This window comes from Callospermophilus lateralis, chromosome 8 (assembly GCF_048772815.1).
Source record: "Callospermophilus lateralis isolate mCalLat2 chromosome 8, mCalLat2.hap1, whole genome shotgun sequence".
NCBI classification, from domain to species: domain Eukaryota; kingdom Metazoa; phylum Chordata; class Mammalia; order Rodentia; family Sciuridae; genus Callospermophilus; species Callospermophilus lateralis.
In genome coordinates this window covers 41,950,446-41,965,732 of record NC_135312.1, presented here as the reverse complement: position 1 = coordinate 41,965,732, position 15,287 = coordinate 41,950,446, and the positions used below count along the sequence as shown (strand labels likewise).

The 15,287-nt window shown below is 36.6% G+C and overlaps 1 protein-coding gene across 2 annotated transcripts in view; it reads left to right on the top strand.

Moving 5' to 3' along the window:
* Ppat (phosphoribosyl pyrophosphate amidotransferase) overlaps window positions 1-12,909 on the top strand; it is a 43,082-nt gene extending 30,173 nt beyond the window's left edge. The window contains exons 6-11 of one of the 2 annotated variants that reach the window (XM_076864376.2): window positions 449-521; window positions 1,553-1,704; window positions 2,551-2,678; window positions 4,894-5,115; window positions 9,324-9,444; window positions 10,610-12,909. In XM_076864376.2, the coding sequence (XP_076720491.1) occupies window positions 449-521; window positions 1,553-1,704; window positions 2,551-2,678; window positions 4,894-5,115; window positions 9,324-9,444; window positions 10,610-10,806 (893 nt within the window). In that variant the 3' untranslated portion in view covers window positions 10,807-12,909. The remainder of the gene's footprint in view (window positions 1-448; window positions 522-1,552; window positions 1,705-2,550; window positions 2,679-4,893; window positions 5,116-9,323; window positions 9,445-10,609) is intronic. The other variant, XM_076864377.1, reaches the window with a different exon arrangement.
* The last annotated feature ends 2,378 nt before the right edge of the window (window positions 12,910-15,287 follow it).

Here is a 15,287-nt window from a genome sequence, read left to right as displayed (position 1 = left end):
CTGTCTGAGCTATTCATTTGTAGTCTTTGTTTAGCTTTTAATTTCTATAGTATGATTTTAGTGATTTTCTTTTTGACTTTTCAGGTGTCTTGTTTAGTCATAAAAATAATGTTGGTACGAGTCTTAGGACTATTATTTATCTTTGGCTTAAGTTAGATGAAGATCCATGTGCTTTTTTTTTTTAAATTTTTTTTAGTTATAGGTGAACACGAGCTTTATTTTGTACGTGGTGCCTGGGATTGAACCTAGTGCCTTACTCAACGCAAGCTAGGCAAGCACTCTACCACTGAGCCACAACCCTGGCCAAATCTATGTGCTTTTAAAGTCATGAAAATCATCTCTTCTTTGAGCTTTTTTACTTTATCTATTTAGTATTTAACTATTCTGTTGAAATAGCCTCTTTTAAAATTACTTAAATCCATTAACTGAGTTCTTTTTTGATTTATAGAAAAAAAAACATCAGAAACAGAAGGATGGGTTGTGTCTTCAGAATCTTGTAGCTTTTTATCTATTGGTGCAAGGTAAGTTTTACCCATTAGGCATTTTATCTTTTCCCACATTTATAAGACGTTTTTTTAGTTGGGCATGGTGGCATGTTCCTGTGGCCCCAGCTACTTAAGAGGCTGAGGCAGGAAGAGCACTTCAGCCTGTGAGTTTGAGACCATCCTGGACAAGATAGTAAGATCCTGGCTCAAAAAGAGGGGGGGATTTTTTTTTTTAATTAAAAAGAAAATTTTCTTTTGCTAATTACATGAAAGTTTTCTTTCTAACATATATAACAAAACATATACATTTTGTTATGTAGATTTGTGCTCAGCACTTACACTGACATGAATGTATACCTTGTAATTTTATGAGCATCATCTTTCTTTTACACTATCATGAGACTCAGAAAGGAAGAATATTCTTAACAAGAAATTATAATGGAAAAATTTTAAATCAGGATAAAAATATTTACGTTTTATTTCAAAAATCAATAAAATGTAGGACTCTCTCTATTTTTTTGATTTAATTGTTTTGGGGTGCTTCACCACTGAGCCAAATCCCTTATTTATTTATTTTTTAAAAATGTTTTTAGTTGTAGATGGACACAATTCCTTTTTAATTTTTTAAATTTATGTATTTTCATATAGTGCTGAGAATTGAACCCAGTGCTTCATATGCTAGGCAAGCACTTTACCAGAGTTACAATCCCAGGCCCCCACACCCATCCCTTATTTTTCATTTTCTGACAGGGTCTCACTAAGTTGCTTAAGACTTCACTGAATTGCTGAGGCTGGCTTTGAACTTGTGATTGTCCTGCCTCAACCTCCTGAGTCAACTGGGATTACAGCTGTGCACCATTGTACCCAGCCAAGATTCTCATTTTTGAAATTTTTAAATTAGGGCATAGAGATAACAGACTTATAGACATATTAAAGGAATCACTTTTTTTCTAAAAGGGAGGGAACTATGTGTTTTTAAATTGATATTATCATCAGCCTTAAGGACTGATTTATTAAAAGTAGGGTTTTTTAAAATTAATTATTTTTTAAAAAACATTGTTTTCAAGATATTACCGTGAAGTTTTGCCTGGGGAAATTGTGGAAATATCCAGACATAGTGTCCGAACTCTTGATGTCATATCAAGGTCTGAAGGAAACCCAGTGGCTTTTTGTATCTTTGAATATGTTTATTTTGCAAGACCAGATAGTATGTTTGAAGGTAAGTAAATTTCATTTCTTTGACTGTTCCTGTAAATTTCTTATTTATCTCATTGAAACATAGCAGTTCTTGGCCCAAAAGTTTACCTTGCTTTTTGAAGGTACAGTTTTGGGTTTGTTGTTGTTTTAGTTATAGATGGACACAATACATTTATTTTGTTTACTGGTTTTATGTGGTGCTGGGGATCGAACCCAGGGCCTCACATGTGCTAGGCAAGCGTTCTGCCACGGAGCTATTACCCCAGGCCCTGAAGGTACAGTTTTATGTTTTGTATATATTAATGAATTCATAAGTCATTAGATTGCTATTTCCCTTTCAACTTTAAGACATTATTTTTCTTATTAAAAATGATTATATGGGATGGGAGACATGGGTCAAATATCAATCTTCTGCATGTGAAAAAAATAATGATTATGATTTTCAAATCTATATTAAGATCAAAATTTTTAAATACTACACAGTTGAACTCTTTTGGGGGGTGGGTGGGTATCACGGGATGAACTCAGGGGCACTTGACCTTGACCCTGAGTATTTAGAGACAGGGTCTCAGTGAGTTGCTTAGAGCCTCACTGTTGCTGAGGCTGGCTGTGAACTCACGATCCTCCTGTCTTAGCCCCCCCCACAGCTGCATAGTTGAACTTTGAATTTCCCAATTTGAGTATTTTCACTTTATTGCTTTTTTTTTTTTTTTTTGGTACTGGGATTTGAACCCAGAGCCTTGAGCATTCTAAGCATGTTTGCTTTTTTTTTTTTTATACTTAATTGATGATGTTCTAATGCTGTCCTTTTAGAATAACAATATTATATTAAGTAAAAATAACTTGTTTCCTTTTCCAAACATACCAGACCAAATGGTTTATACAGTAAGATACCGTTGTGGTCAACAGCTGGCAATTGAAGCACCTGTGGATGCAGATTTGGTTAGCACTGTTCCGGAATCTGCTACACCTGCTGCTCTTGGTTACGCAGGAAAGGTATTTCTCTTAATTACTTGGCATTGAATTGTATTCTTAGCAGTGGAATAAGAAATTCTAGCCTATAAAGGGAAACTCAACAACTTAGTAGAAAGAAAAGGAAAGGTTTGGGAGTTTATTTGGATTCTTTAGAAGAATTATTATTTTCTAGGGTTTGTGAAGATCACAAAAAGCACCCCAAAACTGGGAAATTTGCCCTAGGTTTTTTTTTTGTATGTGTGTGTGTGAGGGAGGTAGGGTGGGGTGGGGGGAGAGAGACAGATAGACTGGGACTGACTCCAAGGGTGCTCAGCCATTAACATCCTCAGCGCTTTTCATTTTTTATTTTGAGACAGGGCTAAGTTGCCAAGGTTGGTCTCGAACTTGTTTTCCTCCTGCCTCAGCCTCCCAGGTTGTTGGGATTACAGGTGTGTGCTACCGTGCCTAGTGGCCCTGTTCATTTTTTTTTTTTTTTTTAAGATAGTAGTAACGTGAATATATAGAGAATTTAGTGGTAATGCAGGTTGAGCATCTCTAATCCCAAAGTCCCAAATGTTGAGTACCAATAGGATACCACAAGTGGAAAATTTCAAACCTGAGCTCACATGACAGGTCATAGTCAAAACATAGGCACACTAAGAATATTGTATCTAATTGCCATCAAGATGTACGTGAGGCCAGGTGCAGTGGTGCACACCTGTAATTCCAGTGGCTCAGGAGACTGAAGCAGGATTGCAAATTCAAAGGCATCCTTAGCAAAAATGAGGCGCTAAACAATTCAGTGAGACCCTGTCTCTAAATAAAATACAGAATAGGGATAGGGATGTGGCTCAGTGGTTGAGTGCCCTTGAGTTCAATTCTGGTCCCCCGCTTCAAAAAAAAAGATGTACATGAAACATAAATGAATTTCGTGCTTAGACTTGGTTTGCACCCCCAAAATATCTCATTGTATATGCAGATATTCTAAATCTGAAATTTGAAACCCTCTTTACAACATTTAAAATAAAGAATACTGGATGTGTATTTGCATATGAAAACCTCCTCCTTGAAATTCCCTCATTAGCCACTAATGTATCCATTCCTTACTAAGTCTGGATAATAAAACTGTTTATATTCACTTTGTGTAATGTTCCTAGTGCTCTGCTTAATTTCATTTTTTCATACCAGGTAATTGTATAGTTATAGTGAATGATCCTAGAGCATAACACCTAATATTAACCATCTTGGATAGTGTTAGTAGTTTCCCATTGTTATGATGAAATATACCCGAGTCTGGGAATCTTTCTAATAAGAACTCTCTAGCAAGGCCAATTTAAGACCCTGAAGGACCCTTGAGAACTATCTCAATCCTTTCTGAGGACAGCCCCCACCTTGTCACACTCCACCTCCTAAGTAAGAGGTAAGTAATATTAAAATGTCCCAAAGCGCCTCCATTAGACCTGCCCATTAATCCACCTCAGTGCCACACAGAGGACCATGCCACCAACATATGAACCTTTAGGGGACAAACTGTAGTAGATAGTTTAATTAGCTTCTGAAAGAAACAATATGCATATATTTCAGAAAAGATTACCTTGAGAAATGGATGAATAATTTCCTGTCCCTAAAGAGCATCCTTAGCCTACTGTGTATTCTTATGCCAATAATTTTTAAATGTGTAAAATTTTCTGACAGTGATTTATTATTTTTCATGTCTTCATATGCCTAGTGTTCTCTTCCAAGAGAAATAGAGGAATAACCATGTTTTAAGAGAGCAGAATTTCTTGCTTCACATGCACAAGGCCCTAGGTTCAGTCCCCAGCACCACAGCACCACACACACCAAAAAAGAAAGCAGCATTAGCCAGGTGCAAGGGTACTTACCTGTAAGCCCAGCTACTCAGGAAACTGAGGAAGGAGAATTGGAAATTTCAGGCAGCCTTGGCAACCTTGGAAGACCCCATCTCAAAAAATAAAATCAAAAGGGTCATAAATAAAGAGGGAGGAATTAAAAATTCTAGTAAAATGAATTGTTTTTCTACAAACTATTTTCTTTCAACAGGGCTTTCCCTTCTTTTTTCCTGTCCACAGTTTAAATAGTGAAATAAAATTATATTCTGGTAATGGAAAGTTTGTAGCAACCACCAAATTGTCACGTTTTACATACATATTATAATGCTAGCATAATCTAAAGAGAAAAGGAGCGTGGAGTAGAGTGTGTATTGCTGCTCATTATCTATTTATGTCTCCCCTTTCAGTGTGGACTTCCCTATGTGGAGGTGCTGTGTAAAAACCGGTATGTTGGAAGAACTTTCATTCAGCCAAACATGAGATTAAGACAACTTGGTGTTGCCAAAAAATTTGGAGTGTTGTCGGACAATTTTAAAGGCAAAAGAATTGTTCTTATAGATGATTCAATTGTGAGAGGCAATACCATATCACCTATAATAAAATTGCTCAAAGAATCGGGTGCAAAAGAGGTAAGTAATATTAAAATGTCCCAAAGCAACAATACAATACTGTCAATAAAAATTGAAATTCAGTAAAATGAATCAAAATGGATAGGTCATTAAGGTAAGTTAGCTTGTTGTATCAGATTGTTTTACAAATAACTGTGGCAATTTGGAGAAATGTAATAGCCACTCTTATACTGTATACTTAAGTTTTTGAAAGACCAAAAAGCTAAATATAAAAGCTTAAGAATAGGGCTGGGGATGTGGCTCAAGAAAAGGGCTGGGGATGCACGCTCGCCTGGCATGCGTGAGGCCCGGGTTTGATGCTCAGCACCACATACAAACAAAGATGTTGTGTCCGCCAAATACTAAAAAATAAATATTAAAATTCTAAAAAAAAAAAAAGCTTAAGAATAATTTTGGAAAGTTAATTAGAAGACCAACTTTAAAAATCATGATAATAGAATGCTTTTAAATCTATACAATTTTGATTACTTTCTCCATTTGAAGACAAAATCATTCCAGTGTAATAAATTTAACTTTTTTTATTTGTATCACATCATCTCCTGGGGGGGGGAAAATTCTTTAAAGCCTTTAATTTTCTTAGTTAACAAATAAACATGTGTTTATTTATGGATATAACATCCTTTGATGCATTTTTCAGCATACAGGCCTACCTCACTTTATTGCACTTATCTTTATTGAACTCCACACATACTATGATTTTTGCAAATTGCTTTTCAGCAATCCTGTATTGAGCAGGTTTGCTACTGCCATTCTTCCAGCAGTATGTGCTCGCTTTAAGTCTCCATGTCACATTATGGGCATTCTCATGATATTTAAGATTTTTTTTTGTTATTGTATCTGTTACGGTGATAGGTAATCAGTAATCTTTGATGTTACTATTGTAATCATTTTAGGGTACCACAAACTGTCCTGGCAAGATGGCAAACTTGATTGATGTGTGTATTCTGATGACTCCATTGACCACCCATTTCCTGTCTCCCTTTCCTTTGGCCTGTGTGTTCCCTGAGACAACAATATTGAAATTAGACTAGTGTATTACCCTACTATGACCTTTTAAGTGTAAAGAGAAAGGAAAAAACAAATCTCTCTCACTTTAAATTAAATACCAGTGAGGAAGGCATGTGGAAAGCTGAGAAAGGCTGAAAGCTACATCTCTTGTGCAGTTTACCCACATTGTAACTGCAAAGGAAAAGTTCTTGAAGGAAACAAAGTGTATCTCTATGAACCCACAAATTGTAGGAAAGCAAAACAGCCTATTGAGATATGGAAAAAGTTTTAATGGTCTGGAGAGATCAAACCATCCACAACATTCCTTATAGCTGATCCAGATTAAGGTCCTAACTCTCTTCAGTTCTTGTTCACTGTTAATACCCACTGCTGGGTAAAGAAGATGTCTTTCAAAATATTATTGTTCAGGGCTGTGATTGTAGCTCAGTGGTAGAGCGCTTGCCTAGCACATGTAAGGGACTGAGTTCTATCCTCAGTACCACATACAAAAGGTAAATAAAATATGATTATTAAAAAAATTTAAAAACATTATTGTTTATAGATAATGTATCTGGCTACCTAGGAACTGTAACAGAGTTGTATGAGATTTTTGTTGTTTTTATTCTTGCTTGTCCAACAGCCATTCTGTAATCCCTGGAACAAACAGTGATCTTGACTTTCAGGTCTTATTAGTTAAGAAATGCATTTTGTTAAGGCTATCACTGCCATATAAACAATGATTTCTTGATGGATCATGACAAAGTAAATTGAGAATGTTGTGGAAAGGATTCACCATTCTAGATGCCATTAAGAGCATTTGTTATATAAGGGAGGAGGTCAGAATATCAACATTAATTGATATTTTGGAAGAAATTGATTCCACCCCTTATGGGAGGGTTGAGGGGTTCAAGATTTTAAAAGAGGAAGTAACTGTTGATTTGTTAGAAGTAGCTAGAGAACTAGAATTGGATGTATGGAGCATGAAGTATGACTGAATTGTTGCAATCTCATGGGAGAACTGTAATGACAGTGAGTTGCTTCTCTCCCCATCTCTACCCACAAAATGTAGAGTGAACCCAGGAGCACTCTGGCACTGAGCTACATCCCCAGTCCAAAACAAAGTATTTAAGATATTTCAGAAACTTAGTTGACAAAGCAGCAGCAGGATTTCAGGGAACTAACTCCAATTTTAACAGTCTTATTGTGGGTAATGTGCTACCAAAACAGCATCACATGCCACAGAGAAATATTTCCTGAGAGGAAGTCAATGTAGCAAATTTTATTGTTGCCTGATTTTAAGAAATTGTCACAGCCACTTCAGCAATCACCACCATAGTCATCCTGAAGGCAAGACCCTTTGCAAAAAGATTACAGCTTGTTGAAGGCTCATATTACTATTAGTACTTTTTAGCAATGAAATTTTTTTGTTGTTGTTATACAGGGGGTTGAACCCAGGGGTGCTTGCCTACTGAGCCACATCCCCAGCCCACAGTGCCTTTTAATTAGTTGTTGATGGATGTGCATTTATTTATTTATTTATTTATTTTTCCTTATATGCAATGCTAAGAATCCAACCCAGTGCCTCACATGCTAGGCCAGCACTCTGCCACTGAGATACAACCCTAGCCCCTGAGCCCTTTTTGTATTTTATTTAGAGACAGGATTGTGCTGAGTTGCTTAGGGCCTTGCTAGATTACTGGCACTGGCTTTGAACTTCCAATTCCCCTGTCTCATCCTCCTGAGCCACTGGGATTACAGGCATGTGTCACCACACCCAGCTAATAAAGTATTTCCTTTTTTTTTTTTAATTGTAGATGTACACAATGCCTTTATTATTTTTTATGTGGTGCTGAGGATTGAACCTAGTGCTTCTCATGTGAGGGAAGAGCTCTACCACTGAGCCACAACCCTAGTCCCAGTTTTTTGTTTTTTTTTTTTTTGGTGGTGCTTGTGATTGAACCCAGGGTCTTATGCATGTGAGGAAAGAACTCTACCAACTGAGATATATCCCCAGTCTCCCCAGTATTTCTTTTTTTAAATATTTTTTTTTCAGTTGTAGACAGACACAATACCTTTATTTAATTTATTTTATTTTTATGTGGTTTTCAGGATTGAACCCAGTGCCTCACACATGCAAGACAGATGCTCTACCATTTGAGCTACAAACCCAGCTCCCCCACCCCCCAGTATTTCTTAATTAACATGTATATTGTTTTTTTTTAGACATTGATATTGCACACCTAAAAGATGCAACTCAATGGTAGACCACTTGACTAGCATGTGTGTTGCCCTGGATTCTATACCCAGCACTGGGAAAAAAAAAAAAAAAAAGACTCTAATATAATAAAGATAACGTACAGGATCTAAGAGACAAAAAAACAACTATGTGAAGATCTGGGTTTAGTGATGCATACCTATAATCCCAGCTACTCAGGCAGCTAAGGAAAGAGGATCACAGCCTGAGCAGCTTTCTGAGTCCCCCTGTCTCAAAATAAAAAAACAAAAAGAGTTGGGGATGTAGCTTAGTGGTAGAGCACCTGGTTCAATTCCCTATACTAAAATCCAAAAAAATAAAATTAAGAAAAAGGAAGTTTTTGGCAGGCATGGTGGTGCACGCAGCTTGGGAGGCTGAGGCAGAAAGATCACAAATTCAAAGCAGATTCAGTAAAATCGAAGCACTAAACAACTCAGTGAGACCTTGTCTCTAAATAAAATACAAAATAGGGTTGGGGATGTGGCTCAGTGATTGAGTGTTCCTGAGTTAATCCCCAGTACCAAAATAAAAAAAAAAAAAAGAAAGTTTTAAAGAAAAAAGGGGACACTGAATATGGCTACATAAATGGACCAAACAAAAGGCAAAAAATAAAAGACAAAATTAGCTCTGTTCCATAGTAAGGGCTTTGTTATTATCTGGTAGATCATATCTTTCTTTTTAATATTTTAAGAGGTAGGCAAAAGTACTATTCAGGTATTAAAAGGAAAATAACAGTAGTTCTAGGAAAATAAAGTCATTAAATGAGAAGTCAGAGATCTGAAAAAGGATTCCTTATTAATCAGTGGCATGAGAAAAAAATATATTCAATGAAACAAATTTTATAGTTTTCCTTATTACCATGTCAATACTATATGTGTTAGAAAACAACTTTATTTTGGATTTGATTAGTGAGAGAAATTTGTGTAGTTATTCTAACTTTGAGTATATGAAATGCTTTCTTTCCAAGGTACACATTCGAGTAGCTTCCCCACCAATTAGATACCCATGCTTCATGGGAATCAACATTCCCACAAAAGAAGAGCTTATTGCTAATAAACCAGAATTTGATCGTCTTGCAGAATATTTAGGTAGGTATTAAAATTTCTGTAGACTTTGTTTATGAAAAGAGAACCCAAAGCTTGTTGGGTTTTATACATTTAATGAAAATTAAGTTGAATATGTTGGTAACATTTAACATCAGTGTTCAATATGTTAAGAACAGTGATTGTACCATACATGTTAAACAGATAGTGAACACTGTTTTGAACAGTGAGAGTGGTGGGCTTTGTAGACCCCATGGTAAATGCTTTTGGAGAAGTAGGCCAAGGTGAGGCCAGGGAAGGAAGAATGGGTTTGTAGGTAGAAGGAATAGCAATCATATTAGCCAGAGACTCCTAAAGTTCAGATACCAAGAAAAATGAGAGAAAACTATAATCATCAGATCTGATCCCAAGGTTAAATCTCAAGGAAAAGAAGAATTTTATTGTGTATTTTAACAGAATAATTTGGTTGTGGATTCAAATCAAAAAGTAAAAAGCTACTATGTAAGCTTATTTTTAATAATGAGATAAGCAGACATGGAAATCTATTATCCTCCATTAGACATGTTTCTTTCAAAATCAGGAGATATCTAAACCATTTTAGTTCCATATGATGTCCAGTCATTGTACCTTGGTACCTCATACTAGTTATGGCAGGCATTTCATTTGGCTGGTCCCGCCTTTGCCTTATGGGTTAAATATTTTGAATATTATCCTGATGGATACCATATTGTGACCACTCTCTTTGCCAGAAACTATACTGCATGTGGTATCTGCATTATAAATTACAGTTAAGTGATGTTTGGGTGTTTGTTTCACCCATCTTGTAGATTAAAAATAAAAGATGAATGACTTTTGAACTTTAATTTGAGGCCAAACAGGGATGTGTTCACTTCCTAGCTCTGGAGGGCCTGGCGTGGGGGTGGGGGTGGGGGCTCCAGAAATTATTGAAATTATTCCTCAGGCCTTCTAAGTATTATTCCTCAGGCCTGAAGTATTCCTGCTGTTTTAAATTGTTATCCTCTAGTTCCTATGGAAATTTTAAAAATAAATGATCTGTATTTTGAATTCTTTTCCCCCTTTCTTTTCAAGAAAAGAAAATTTTTAAGCCTGGCTTAAATTGTGCTGTTTATAACTGTCCTCTGTTGAAATATTTCCTCCTTTTTAAAGAGAGTCTCATGACCTTTTCATTTTTCCCTCTTTCCTCCTATAGGAGCAAACAGTGTTGTATATCTATCAGTAGAAGGACTCGTTTCATCTGTACAAGAAGGAATAAAATTTAAAAAACAGAAAGAGAAAAAGAATGATATTATGATTCAAGAAAATGGAAATGGTTTGGAATGTTTTGAAAAGGATGGTCATTGTACAGCTTGTCTCACTGGAAAATACCCCGTGGAACTGGAATGGTAGCGGGAAGGGGCAGATATGTTGCTGAAAATTGGTCAAGGAGTGAAGTGGTTACACCTTACTGTTTTTCTCAGTTGGTAAAATATATAATGCCACATGCTTGTGTTTTCCTTTATATGTTTTGAGAGTTTTTTTTTTTTTTTTCCTGTAAAGGGTACCAAAGTGCTATAATTGAACCTTGCTAATTGCATATTGTACAACATGTGGTATTCTTTTCTAAAAGGCATTGGCTAGCCTTTTCTACCTGCAGAGAAGGCAGGTGGTAAGTGGCATTCGCCAAGTCCATGCTTCAAGGGTTAGTGAAAGATTAAACTAAGATAGGAGCGGTGATTTCAGCAGGACAAGTGAGTTAATAACAACATTTCATACCAAGGTTGAATCCATCATACCCCATAGTTGTCTAGCCTCTACAGTTCTGACTGTAGTTACAACCATGGCTTCTCTGTCTAACTTTAGACAACTCTTTGGGAAAAAAATAAATAAAAACAGTATCCCCACCTACACAAAGAGGTACTTATAATTATTAAGAGTTGATAGGAATATGAATAAGTGTCAAGACTTCTGGTGCGTAGAGCCATCAATTCACTCCTAAATTTTAAGATAGTTCACAATCATTAGCTTTTGAAAAGTGAATGGTTATTAACCTTTTTAAAATTAGTTTGCAACTGAGATTTCATTATGATAGAGGGAGATATACGATTTGGCAGATCCTTGCCATCCCTCTGAGATCCCTCAAGAATGTTTGTAAAAATGTGTGGGAAAAAATTCTACATTTGACAAGAAAATATTATCCATAATATTTAGTGCCCTAACAATATAATCCCAGCAAGTAACTTAGTACATTTTGAAAAAAACAATAATTTTTAAAAGTTCACTGAGCCTTTCTTGGGGGGGAGGGATACTAGGGATTGAACCCAGGAGCACTTAACCACTGAGCCACAACCCCAGCCTTTTTATTTTCTATTTTGAGGCAGGTTGTCAAAGAGTTGATTAGGGCCTCTCTGAATTGCTAAGCCTGGCCTTGAACTTTCGATCCTCCTGTCTCAGCTTTCCAAGCTGCTGGGATTACAGGCATATATATGTATCCATATACATAGATGAATTAAGTGATCAAATAGAAACATAGTAGGGGCCAATTTTGTTTAATGATGAAAAAGAAGATTACTTTTTTGGATTTAGAATACCTATATGCAAGCATCAACTTACAGTTACTTTTTTCTACTTTGTTTTTTTCTTATAACTCATTTAGAAGATTGAGATGATTTGCTTACCAATTCCTGTTTATATAATATTTTTAAAACATAAACAAGTTTCTGTGTTACCATCATTTGGTGTATATAGTGTCCAAATCCATTTAGGAATTTAATATTTATTAATAACTAAAATTGTTTGTCTGCCCTTGCTCTATAGTCCCATGTGTTTTATTATGACAGGTCGAGATAAAATGTTGTAGAACTTTAATATGTTGGTAGCATCTGAGCCCTGTGACAGTGACACAGGCAAACTGGCATTTCAAAGCCCTGGGACCATTCCAGCACGTGTAGCCTCTTGTCTTAAATGCATTCCCCATGGAAGCATGGAGGAGGTGAGACCTGTGGGTCACTTTTGAAATGGCCTTACTTAAATTTGATTTTCAAAAATAAGAAGACTCAGGGAAAGTATTAAACCAAAATCTCTGATTGACTTTGTTTTCCATAGTTTTTAAATTTTGTTTTATTGAAATGCTTTTATAAAGGAAAACAATACTGTAACTATTTGGTGTTTCTACAGTTTTTTTAGAGCTTTATTGTTATACATAGTAGTATTTGGGTTCATGCTAACAAACTCATGTGCATGGAAATCAATTTTAGTTCATGAATCCCCCTTTTTTCCTTCCCCCTTACAAATTTCTCCATCATGGCTTTTTATTTTACAAGTTCTGAAGTTTGAATTAAATCACAATTTTTTTTTTTTTACCAACTTGGTTTCAAGTGTTATTTAACTACTTTGAATTTATATAAGTAAACTGCAGAGAAGAAAATGTGTTTCCCCAGGATCTACATTGTGAACTCAAATAAGCCTACTTTTTTGTGACTTCTTGGTGATTTCTTGGTGACAAATATATGTAATAAGGATGTTTACATATGTGTGTGCATGTGCGTGCTTTTTAAAAATAGTGATATTTAGTTAATGAGTGATGAAAAAACCATGAAGACAACCTCCTGGCTCCATACTTGGCACCAGCTTTCAAGATGTTATTTCTCTGATCCAGGCATTTCAATAAATAGGCCATCTCTTATGAACTAGATCAAACTTCTGGCAGAGTAGGAAAGGGAAATAATTAGAAATGCAGTATTAATTAAGCACTATTGTATGGCAGGTTCTTTGGAAACACTAGGGAGATGAGAGGGCTTAGATTCTCTGTGTATAAGTGTTAGGCAAGTAATTTTATAATTAAGGCATTAAACACATAACATATCGTACATCCAGACAGTGGAATACTATGTAGTGCTAAAAAGACATGAGCTATCTAAAAATGAAATTTACATGGAAGAAACTTAAATGCATATTAGAAAGTCAAAGAAGCTAGTCTGAAAATGCTACATACTCCATGATTCCGACTATATAATATTCGAGAAAAAGCAAAACTAGGAAGACAATAAAAATAAGTGGTTGCTGTAGGTTAGTGGAGATGGGAGGATGAGTAGGTGGAAGAAGAGGGTATTGAAACCGTACTGTGCATGATACTATAATATATTTTAGCAAATGTGTCACACTAGTAAGGGATATTGATAATGGGGAGGGTTATATGGGGGCAGAGGGCACAGAAAATTCTGCTATGAAACTACTGCTATAAACTATTATTTAAAAAAAAAGATCTATTTTTAATACACCAGTGCCCCACCTCATAAATAATAACAGGACTGGGGTTGTGGCTCAGTGGTAGAGTGATTGCCTCACATGTGTGAGACCTTAGGTTTGATTCTCAGCACCACATAAAAATAAAGAAAAAATTAAAAAAGGACTATCTAACTTTAAAAAGTAATAACTGTTCAACCAACTGCCACCACACCACTACCACCATTGCTACTGCATCTGATTCTGCTGCTGCCAGCCTGAGGTCGCCTGGAGGTCTTCTTTCTGGGTGCTGCTGCCACAGAAAAAACTAGTGACCCAGATGCAACTGAAGCCAACATTGTTGCTGACCCCAGATATCACCTTGTGATGCTACTCCCACAGCTGCAGTTGCAGCCACTGCTACTGCTGACCCACTGCCTGCTGCCAACAACCACCACCACCACCGTTGCTACCATAGCCTAGAGAACTGCTTCGGAGAGACTCCAGGTTTGGTTGCACGTGGCTGTACCCATATTGGAACACTAGCCAGGGACTGGAGCCTGGGTACCAGCAGATTTATCACCAGAAGCTGGGGACTCCTGTCGAACCTGCAGGTTCAGTGTGGGGGTGCCTGTGGGTTTGGAGGAGCCTGGGGTCTTCCTGCTGAGGGTGCTGGTGGCCCTTGTCTTGCATCTTGGGTTTGCTTCTTTGCATGAATGTATCCCTGGTGGTCTCTCTGCAAGTAGGAGCAACATTGAGATCTTGGTACTGCAGCGTGGCCGAACCTGAGGTATTTGAAGCCCAGATCAGTGGGATAGAGACTGGGTTTTTGAGGGCTGATCTGGGTTTGGTGATCCTGAGAGACATCAGAGATGGGGCTGAGAAACTGTTGAACAGTGACATACACAGTTTGACTTTCTAGAAAGATTTGTTTTTTGATTCACATAATCTCTCTACCATATTTAGATCAGGATGTTTTTTATGCATCAGTGTGTGGAGGACAATGATATATGAATGGTGTTTTGCATTTTTGTTGTATTCTTATGTCTTTAATTATTTCTTTGTTCCTATTCTTCCTCTCACTCGTCTGTTTTCTTGGATTTTTTTCCCCCAACTTTTCTCTAGCCAACAGCCAATATCTGTTGGCTCCTCTTCACTCTTCCTGTGAATTTTTACTTCTAGCTTCTCTCTTCTTCCCTTGCGTATATTGCATACTACACTACCTCTATTCTCTCATCCAGCATTTGAAATTGTAAATCGTTTTAACAAATATTCTGTTTGTACTATAGTTAGTTATTGAACTCATCATTTTGGTTTAATGTGAGAAAGCAGTAAATGCCTCAGTGGGAGCTATTAGGTTTAAGGGTATATAAAGGCAAGGCGCTGGAAACCTTCAGGGACACTATAGGTCTACAGGGTATAATTAATCTTGCCTTAGATCCATACTTTTAGATAGGAAAACACACTACAACATGAAAAAAAACAAGGGAATAAAGTGCCCCAAACAAACCAAGATGCTTCAACAACAGAAGCCACTGATAACACAGCAGAAGAAATGTCCAAGAAGGAGTTCAGATTGTATATAGTTAAATTGATATCTGAAGTAAAGGATAGTATAAGGCGTGAAATCAAAGAAAAAATATAGGAAGTGAAAGACCACTTCAATA